Source organism: Lampris incognitus, chromosome 12 (assembly GCF_029633865.1).
Source record: "Lampris incognitus isolate fLamInc1 chromosome 12, fLamInc1.hap2, whole genome shotgun sequence".
Taxonomy (NCBI): domain Eukaryota; kingdom Metazoa; phylum Chordata; class Actinopteri; order Lampriformes; family Lampridae; genus Lampris; species Lampris incognitus.
The window spans coordinates 31,729,844-31,740,577 of record NC_079222.1 but is presented as its reverse complement, the minus strand read 5'-3'; the positions used below and the strand labels follow the sequence as shown (position 1 = coordinate 31,740,577).

Here is a 10,734-nt window from a genome sequence, read left to right as displayed (position 1 = left end):
GTCTTTAGCTTCTTCTTAAAGATGGAGGGACTGAGCAGATCGAATGGAGTTTGGCAACTCGTTCTACCAACAGGGAACTACATAAGAGAAGAGTTTTGCTAGTGATTTAGGGCCCTGTTGTGGTGGAAGTGCCAGGCTCCTTTCATTGGCAGAGCATAATGAGTGAGACTGAGTGTAGACCTGACTGAGGGAGTTCCAGTAGGCAGGAGCCATTTTAATTGCTGTTTTGTAAGCGAGCATCAAGGTTTTGAATTTGATGCGGGCAGCTACTGGGAGCCGGTGGAGGGATATGAACAGCGGAGTGACATGTGCTGTTTTGGGTTGGTTGAAGAACAGATGCGCCGCTGTGTTCTGGATCATTTGCAGAGGTTTGAAAGTGCATGCAGGGAGATCTGCCAGTAATGAGTTGCAGTAGTCAATGCATGATATTACAAGAGCCTGTACCGGGAGCTGTGCTGCATGCTCAGACAGGTAGGGTCTAATTTTCCTGATGTTGTACAGGACAAATCAGCATGACCGAGCAATCAAGGCCACGTGAACTTTAAAGGTTAGTTGGTCATCAACCACCCAGGTTTTGAGCGGGCATGAGTTGGGTTGATCTGAGCTGAATATTGATCCGTCGTTGTAAGGATGGACTGGCTGGGATGACAAGGAGCTCAGTCTTAGGTAGGTCAAGCTGAAGGTGGTGTTCTTTCATCCATGCAGAGATATCAGCAAGGCATGACGATAGCCGTGCTGAGACTGTGAGGTCATCTGGTGGGAATGATAGGAAGAGCTGGGTATTGTCAGCATAGCAATGGTATGAGAAACCATGGGAGCAGATGATTGCACCAAGTGAGGTGGTGTATATTGAGAAGAGAAGGGGACCAAGCACTGACCCTTGAGGCACTCCTGTGGATAGGCCATGCAGTTTGGACACTTCTCCCCTCCAAGATACTCTAAAAGATCTCCCTGAGAGGTAGGACATGAACCACAATCACCCATCTGTTCTTTATGGAAAAATTAATGTATTAAATAATTATTATCGTTGTGACATGTATTTATTTAACTATGTTAGATATAGCAGAGCTTTTATGTTGGAATGCCTTAATAGAGATAAATATCAATTAATGTACACAATGAATAGATTAAGTAAATTGTGTGGCAGTTGGTTAGATATACTCTTGCAATACATTTGATGTTTAGGCTGAAAGTTTATTCAATCATGTCTGAATAAGGCAAATACACTCTACATGACATAGAAATAGGTATTGGAAAATGTCAACAGGTGCGTCTGGAGCGGGTTCAGCAACTGGGCACAATTTTATGGCACCATTATCTAACAGGTTCATCAGGGCATCTAGGGAAACAAAAGAAACAAAGTTAAACTGATAACATGTTGGATATTGGTTCCTTACACTATTTGAAAAAAAAATGAATCCCTAGCTGGAGTGTGTGTTACATTGTGAGAAAAGCATGTTGTGGGAGATTTTTGGGACATTTACGTACCACCAACCCACAGAGTCAAATTCCAAGAATTTAAAACAATTTTTAGGCAAATTAAGCAAACTCTGTTCTGATTCTAATTTTGATCTGATTACTGAAATTTCATTTTGCTAAAATTCTTAATGATTAAAAATGCATTTTAATCTATTTTACATACAACATACAAGGTGTCCTTCATCAACTCAGATGAGCTTATATGATGTTGTTGCGTAACATATTGATTAAAACAGACTCACCTAGCGCCCAGACCCTGATGGTGGACAATTCTCTGTTGTGCATAAGGACAAAAACAGACATCAGCAGTGATTAAGGTGATTGTGATCATCATTTGCACGTCAGTATGTGTATGTGTGCTACTGATGTGTGAGTGTGCCCTCTGCTCACCTGCAGGTGGTGGCATAAGAACGGATTCTTTCGGGAAACCACGCAATGCAGCAAAGCTTTTAAACTTCTGAATGATCTCCGGCTTGACCTTTTGAGAACGACCTTCAAACAAAAACATAGTCAGACATAAACCAGACAGACTAACCAATATAGAAAGACAAACACAGATATTGTTGTCTTAGCACCATTAACATTTACATCTTCTCATTTCTCAATTGAGTGGAAGAGCAGGAGTATACACATTAATATGGTTTACAGGTAAATTGGTGCAGTTCCTTGAACTGTCCAGAAAGCCAATAGCAAAGTTTAGACATTTATGTCAGCAGCGACTGGGAGGCAGTGTAAGGATACAGGAGAGACAGAGAGAGATAAAGGGTTGAAAACCAAGCACACAGCATCATTCTGAATTCTTTGCAGCAGTTGGATTCCACAGGCTGAGAGACCAGCAAGAGGTGCATCGCAGTGGTTTAACTGACTGGAGCCTGGAGTGGTTCTGATAGGTATGACTGGATGTTTTAAATGTTGTAAAGCTCAAAACAGCAGGAATTGGAGACAGCAATAAATTGGTAAAAAATTGAGGGGTGGTTAGTGATCATGACCCTGAGGTTACTTGGGAATCTAAAGGGCACTATTGTTGATGTACCGAGCCTGATCAATATATATTCCTTGGGATAGAGGATGTGTAATGGATGACCTGCAACTCATCTTTGGAAAATCTGAGCTGGAGGCGCAGCTTCCTTATCCAAGTAGATACAGTGCATCCGGAAAGTATTCACACCCCTTCACTTTCCCCACATTTTGTTATGTTACAGCCTTATTCCAAAATGGATTAAATTCCTTTTTTTCCCCCATCAATCTACACACAATACCCCATAATGACAAAGTGAAAAAGGTTTTGTAGAAATTTTGGCAAATGTATTAAAAATAAAAAACTGAAATATTGCATGTACATAAGTATTCACACCCTTTGCTATGACACTCAAAATTGAGCTCGGGTTCATCCTGTTTCCACTGATCATCCTTGAGATGTTTCTACATCTTGATTGGAGTCCACCTGTAGTAAATTCAATTGATTGGACATGATTTGCAAAGGCACACACCTGTCTATATAAGGTCCCACTGTTGATAGGGCATGTCAGAGCAGAAACCAAGCCATGAAGTCAAAGGAATTGTCTGTGGACCTCCGAGACAGGATTGTATCGAGACACAGATCTGGGGAAGGGTATAAAAAAATTTCTACAGCTTGGAAGGTCCCGAAGAGCACAGTGACCTCCATCATTCGTAAATGGAAGAAGTTTGGCTCCATCAGGACTCTTCCTAGTGCTGGTCGCCCAGCCAAACGGGGCAATCGGGGGAGAAGGGCCTTGGTCAGGGAGGTGACCAAGAACCCGATGGTCACTCTGACAGAGCTCCAGCGTTCCTCTGTGGAGATGGGAGAACCTTCCAGAAGGACAACCATCTCTGCAGCACTCCACCAACCAAGCATTTATGGTAGAGTGGCCAAACGGAAGCCTATGCTCAGTAAAAGGCACATGACAGCCTGCATAGAGTTTGCCAGAAAGCACCTAAAGGACTCTCAGACCATGAGAAACAAGATTCTCTGGTCTGATGAAACCGAGATTGAACTCTTTGGCCTGAATGCCAAACGTCACATCTGGAGGAAACCAGGCACCTCTCATCACCTTGCTAATACCATCCCTACAGTGAAGCATGGTGGTGGCAGCATCATGCTGTGGGGATGTTTTTCAGCGGCAGGAACTGGGAGACTAGTCAGGATCGAGGGAAAGATGAATGGCGCAAAGTACAGAGAGATCCTTGATGAAAACCAGCTCCAGAGCGCTCAGGACCTCAGACTGGGGCGAAGGTTTACCTTTCAACACGACAACGACCCTAAGCACACAGCCAAGACAACGAAGGAGTGGCTTCAGGACAAGTCTGTGAATGTCCTTGAGTGGCCCAGCCAGAGCCCAGACTTGAAGCCCATTGAACATCTCTGGAAAGACCTGAAAATAGCTGTGCAGCGACACTCCCCATCTAACCTTACAGAGCTCGAGAGGATCTGCCGAGAAGAATGGGAGAAATACTCCAAATATAGGTGTGCCAAGCTTGTAGCTTCATACCCAAGAAGACTTGAGGCTGTAATCGCTGCCAAGGGTGCCTCAACCAAGTACCGAGTAAAGGGTGTGAATACGTATGTACATGCAATATTTCTGTTTTTTATTTTTAATAAATTAGCAAAAATTTCTACAAAACCTTTTTCGCTTTGTCATTATGGGGGTATTGTATGTAGATTGATGAGAAAAAAAGGAATTTAATCCATTTTGGGATAAGGCTGTAACATAACAAAATGTGGGGAAAGTGAAGGGGTGTGAATACTTTCCGGATGCACTGTATGTCAGTAAGGCAAGCAGCAACTCCTGCAGACACCTCCGTATCTTCTCATGGGAAAGGAAGGTAGAGTTGGGTGTCATCAGCATAGGAATGGTAGGCAAGGCAGTGTGCCAAGATGCTTGGACCAAGCAAGGTGGTAGAGAGTATGAAAGGGGCTGACTACTGGACCTTGAGGCATGTCTGTGGTGGTATGATCTCCGTGTCACATCTGAATTAAGTGCCATGGTGACAATGCCCAAATTTATCAGTGTTGACAGATAATACGTGGCAGATAGAGGGTGTTGAACTTCAAAATACGTGATTGTTAAAATTCAGAATGCTTTATTGTGTCTTAAATAAACAGTGACCAGGTAGATCGGCAGAAAAATGGGTAGGATTTAAGAAGTTCACACATTTAAAATAGAATGTAAATATGTTTTGTGTTATTGTGTCTTACCATAAAGAGCCACCTGTGTATACTCTCTGTCAAACCTCTTGTGCTTGAGGACCAAGGCATATTCAGTGTAGTTGGTCTCTACAACTGTGATGTCCTTCACTTTGTTATGACCTGAAGGATAACAATGAAGAAAGTCGATGAAAAATATGATGCCAGGCTCTTATATCTTTATATTTTTCTGTTTTCGTATTTCCTATAAGTTAAACATAACTAAAAAGTGAACTTGTGAACTGTTGTTTTTAGCTATATTTTTGTGTTGTTGTCCTGTGTTGGATTTCTTTGTTGTTGTTTTCAATATGGACCTACCTATGTGTCTGAATAAAGTTAAGATTTGAAATAAAAAGACATTTCAATTTATTCACAATATTACTGGTTTAGTGATATAAACTTAAATTCTGTGGCACTCAATGCAAATCACCTGGGATTGTCGGCCATATACCTAAATGTTCCAATAGCACTCTCATATGCACTTTTTTCGCTTAAGTTTCTTTTTGGTGTAGACACGTAAAGAGGTTGTTTCTTATTTGGGGGTTAGCAAGGCTCAGCGTTTTCGGTTTTTACCTATTTTCACCGAAAAATACCCAGATTTTTAAACTGATTTTCACCCGGATTTTATGTTTCCATGGATCCAAAGTTGTTCCTGTTCGTGTGAGGTTATGTAACAGTGTCCTCTTGTGGAGAAACTCGGCATGCTGGATGGCTTTAAAAAATAAAAACCAAAAACGCTGAGTCTTGCTAGTTGGGTAAAGGTAGGGACAGAAATGGGCAGGGACTTACGTGCGCTAAAGTAGGTGAACTGGCCAGGTATGTTGGTCCTCTCGTATTGATACAACTTGCTGTGACAACCTGTCGGTCTACACCACACAAAAAATACATGTTTCTTTTAATTTTTCCTTTTTTTTTAAAAAATTATTCTCCATATTCCCTCTTACTTGGCACTGCCTTTTCCCTTTTCTTTGACCCAAGCCAATCTTTTTGCCCCTGACCACTCATATACAAATGAACATGTACCCATGTGTGCATGGACCCACACACACCCACACTCACCCAATGGCCCACATGGTGAGGTTGACATTGCCATTGGGCAGTGGCGTAATCATGCCCATGGATATCCTCAGTTTGTCTCTGTAAGGCACAAATCCTGGCGAGTCATAGGCCAGGCCTACACGGTACCACTTCCCTGCAAACTATGCACACACATAAATTCACAAACACATGCATTCATGACTCAACTAAGTGACCTCTTCAGTCTAAACTGACTGCAGGTATCCCCACCCCTTATAAACAATACAGCTGCATAACGACTAAAACCAACGACCAGTTTCATGTGCAAATATGGGTGTGACCATTAACTAGTTTCAATGGTCATGTGTACTATTCACAGAGGATTAGGGAATGTCTGCAATCACATCATTGTAAGATGGTGACAGATGTACTCTTAGCCAGGATCTTCTTGCTGTGAGGCAACAGCGCTAACCACTGGGCCACCGTGCTGCCCAGTAGATGGGTGTAGACTCCAGATTCTCTGTCTGATGTGTTAAGTCTCCTGAGTTGTGCCATTCCTGTGGCCACCGTCCATTTAGTTTCCCCAATGCATAAGTCACAGAAAGCTTCCTGGCACTTAATGGCTATATATTGCTATATTACTGTTTGTGCGGTGGAACCTGATCTCTGGGGTGGACCAACTTCTGGCACAGCATGTTTTGGGGTTTGAAAGCAACTGAGAGGCGGTGTTTGGAAAATACGTGTCTCAACTGTTCTGACACTCCCGCCACGTACAGAATCACCACAGGTTTACACTTAGGCAGCTGTTGTCCTTCTCCTCTCGTTGATTGGCTGGTGCATTATTTGGGTGTCTTCCTGACTTTGACAAACACCCAGTTAGGATAACCACACTCAACCAAGACCTGTTAATGCGGGATTTCTCCCCTTCCCCGACCGCTGTGTCGGTGGGGACGTTGTCAGCTCGGTGGTACAGCGTCCTGATGACTCCTAGTTTGTCCTCCAGTGGATGATGAGAGTCAAACTTTAATACTTATCATCAGTATGTGTTGGTTGCAATTTCAGTCTAAGAAGGATAACCTGTCATTTTTCACATCCTCTCTGGTGAACTTGATGTGGTTGTTCACAGTTACTGTGGTCGGTGAAACGTGGTACATCCTGAGATTTAATTTTAACCTAGGCATTGTCCACAAATCTGAACCAATGACTAGGCGGTGTTGCTGGATAGGACATCAGAGCCCTCTTTTCCACTTCCTCCATATACAAGTTGGCCACTACAGGTGAGACTGGGAAACCTATAGCACACCAAACACACCACTGTGAATAGGACACATGGCATTGTAACTCTAGTTCAGGGGTGTCAAACTCCAGGCTTCGAGGGCCACAGTGTCTGCAGGTATTTGTTGCAACCGTGCGCTACACCACCTGATTTAACTAATTAGCTCACCTCCTGGATCAAGGAGGGAAAGGAACTATTTTAATCAGGTGGTGTAGTGCATGGTTGCAACAAATACCTGCAGACACTGCGGCCCTCGAGGCCTGGAGTTTGACACCGCTGCTCTAGTTAATGGTCACAGCCATATTTCTATATGAAACTGGTCGTTGGTTTCAGTCGTTAGGCACTGTACTGTACTGTATTGTTTATAAGGGTGGGGATACCTGCAGTCAGTTTAGACTGAAGAGGTCACTTAGATGAGTGATGAAACATATCTGTCAGTAAACATTGTATCCAGCTGAACTGATGCAACCTTCTTTGATTTTCTTAACTGGATTATTGAGCATGCATCAAGACACACATTCATGCATGCATGTAAAGAAACAGACACATGTGCGTGCGTGCACACACACACACAAACACACACATGCACACACACACACACAATTTACTAATCCCGATCCACTCTACTGATTCTTACACAGTTATTAATAATAATAATAATAATGATGATGATGATGATGATGATGATGATGATAATAATAATAGATGTAATTGTAATACTACAGTAATAATGATATCAATTCACCTTATCCTAAACATATATCAGTACTTTATCAATGTTATGACATTGTTGAAACCACAACGAGTGACCATTCTCGTAGCGTCTAAAGAACAGCATCTTCCTTTGGTTGCGCTAAGGTCACGTAGTGAACTAATTCATCCAAAGCACCTGTCAACATCATAGTTACACAGTTTTATTGGTGGGCTATGTGTGTGTCTGTAAGATTAACAGCTAACCCTGACAGTGAGCTATACTATACAACATTTATACAACTCCACTGAACCTCAAATACACTCTAGATTATTTTGTCAGATTAGCCATGTTTTGTTTGGATTAGCGTCTATAAAATTCAAACATTTACCAGAAAAAAATAAGAATAAAAAAAAAAAAAGAAATCCTCTGCCTCTTAGCTCTTGACTGTCATCATACAAAAAAAACAAAAAACAAAACAAACAAACCTCAATTGATAAATGTTTAACTACTGCAGCTGATGGACAACTCACATGTATTTACATAAAAATAGTTCACACATACTCACATGTTCTCACAGTATTACTTTCTCACAACACATACTCATGCACACATTCTCAACTATCATCTACACACATGCACGTACACACACACACACACGCACAGACGCACACACATACGCACGCACAAACACACACACCCACACACACAAACACACACACACACACACGAGTACACAGTGTTCCCTCTGAGAATTGGTCAACTATCATTCAAAGAATTGGTGGGAAAAGGTGGCGCTGAACCTCTGTGATACCTCTCTGAAATGAACAGAGGATGCACTCTCTCTCCTCTACCTACAGCAGAAACTACATTTAAATTTAACAATGTCAACAGCTAGCGAGGCTGACGTCCAAATTAGTTTCTAGCTAAATGTTTTAGCCACCCGTTTTATCCATGTTGAACACAAGACAACTGATGCAATATGCATGCATGCACGTGTCTTACCCTCTGCAGGTTGAAGTCTCGCTGGGGCTGGATGTCTGAATGCACCAACATCACACACATCACTATGACGACTGTGTCCACGGCGATCCTCATGGTGACTGGGGCTGGAAATGAGAGAAGATTCGAAGAAGGAGAGTCAAAGGATACCCTGTCCCGAGGCTGAACTTAGCTGTAGGAGAATGAACAGACAGGTACAGAGTGGCAGTGCCCAGTTTGTTTTTCCATGACCCACCCACCTGGGAGCCAGCCAATCACCTGCAAGGATCAGAGGACACAGTGGTCAACTGTTAAAAGTAAACTGTTTACAAAACATCGCTGGCTAAGCCTTAAATTCTGTAGGGGATCTCATAGAGATTTTAAACACGATAACCCACTTTATATGATCATGTTAGGCCTCCAAGACTCTGTGAAGACAGCTTTTATAACTCCTAAAACGAGTTCCTGTCAAGGTTTGGAAGTAATATATAGATACAGCTGTGTAGCTACACTCTAATTATGTGCAGCCCACGTGGTGAATAAGGTAAAAACCAAAGTTTCTGTGTGTTTCATTCACTTAGGCTTGTTATGTAATGAGAAACATGTCAAAGTTAAATCCAGATCATCTATCACAGGTCACTTGGGACTATTTGCCTTCGAGCTCACAATCATGGCTTTCAGAATAAAAGAAGTGGCATGGTTCCCTTGTGCACATAGCCATGGTCTGAGAAGTTTTAGCATCTTGCATGGTTTATTTTCAAACATGAATAGCGAGACCGCGTTTTAGTGCGAGGTTTGCCTCTGTGAAAACAGCGAGGTGGCGTTATGTGGAGTAAGTCAGACGTCCGCTCCCCTCCTAACCAGAGGTTGCAAAAACAAGCTTTTGGATCCTGCTTGATGTGGTTTTATAGCAATGGTAGTTTGCTGGACTTGTACAGTATGACAGCTCATATAACAACATACTAATAAGCAGATCACTGTTGTTTGCAAGTCAGTTTGTTTTGACTGAGCACTGCGGTAAACTGGCGGCGTGGATATCAGCTAACTGGCACGTCCGCAGCTCCATCAGGCATCAGCAACAATTTGCTGGCGTTTCTTTCGACAAAAAAAAATTCCCGAAATAAATTCCTTTTCCCCAGCCCACAGCAGTGCGACACAAAAGACAAACCCCGCCCCCCACACATTTCCCAAAAACGACACCACCAAAAACATACAAAAACAGACAGAACAAAGCAACAACAACAACAAAAAGAAACACAAACAGTTAACAAAACAGTACACTCAGTGCAACTCAGTGCAACATTTCCACTGACCAGAGATTGAACGCCAGCCAGGATGACTGTCAGAACGCGGGCTAGCAGTTAGCTTAGCCTGCCCCGCTTCCGCGTCCTGTCAGACCGCCCTCTGTGTTTCCTCCTCGGGCCAAAGCTCCAGGCAGGGCCGTGGTCCCTGGGCCCACAGGACGCCGCAGACCAAGCTCTCCCAGCCATCAAACGACGACAAAACAAGCTTAGACGCAGACGTGGACAAAGACACCGCATGGACGGTACTGGGTGAGCGTAAGTTCGCGCCGCCATCTTCCCACACCGGAAGCGGAAAAGGAAATCAGAGCGAGCGTTTTAAAGGTCATCGTGCGCGTCCCCTTTTGTATTGTTTACGAGGTACAACTTCTAGACAATAACCCATACAACGAGCTAAACCGTCCATACTCTGTATTAAAGACTCTCGCTTTATGTCGTTTTACTCGAGCTGAAAACGGGCTTTTTTGAAAATATCAGCCTGTCTGCAAGTAGAGTTAAAATACTGTAACGTGCATGGATAAGTAGACGCGCTGGCCGCTGGTTGGCGGGTCTGATCCTTTAGTCGAGCGGTTAGCGAGGTCCCCTGCGGTGCGGGCGATACGAGTTCGCTTCCCGGCCGCGGCAGTTCCTGTGGTTGCGTTGTCCCCCGAATTCGCTACAATACAAACTAATATAAAGTAAATATGGCTGCCCCACAACAACTGCTAGTGGCGGTCACAGGAAAGATTGGTACATTGTTCAACAGGCAAACAGCTGCAAGCCTCTTGTCTACAACATGTTTGTA

The 10,734-nt window shown here is 43.2% G+C and overlaps 1 protein-coding gene across 1 annotated transcript; it reads right to left on the bottom strand.

Moving 5' to 3' along the window:
* Positions 1-1,178: 1,178 nt before the first annotated feature.
* Positions 1,179-8,872, bottom strand: ptgdsa (prostaglandin D2 synthase a). Its single transcript, XM_056291086.1, has 7 exons — positions 8,674-8,872; positions 5,744-5,883; positions 5,474-5,550; positions 4,697-4,807; positions 1,870-1,971; positions 1,722-1,753; positions 1,179-1,339 (listed from the first exon to the last, which is right to left on the bottom strand). The coding sequence occupies exons 1-6, from the start codon at positions 8,764-8,766 to the stop codon at positions 1,722-1,724; spliced, it is 555 nt and encodes a 184-aa protein (XP_056147061.1). The 5' UTR covers positions 8,767-8,872; the 3' UTR covers positions 1,179-1,339.
* Between the last annotated feature and the right edge of the window lie 1,862 nt (positions 8,873-10,734).

What these genes read in the sequence shown, in the direction of transcription:
- ptgdsa (XM_056291086.1), bottom strand. Translation starts at nt 8,766, where the DNA reads ATGAGGATCGCCGTGGACACAGTCGTCATAGTGATGTGTGTGATGTTG. An exon ending in CTCACCATGTGGGCCATTGG is followed by an intron (nt 5,551 to 5,743) that starts GTGAGTGTGGGT and finishes TGTGTGGTGTAG; the next exon opens with ACCGACAGGTTGTCACAGCA. An exon ending in TACACAGGTGGCTCTTTATG is followed by an intron (nt 1,972 to 4,696) that starts GTAAGACACAAT and finishes TTTTGTTTGAAG; the next exon opens with GTCGTTCTCAAAAGGTCAAG.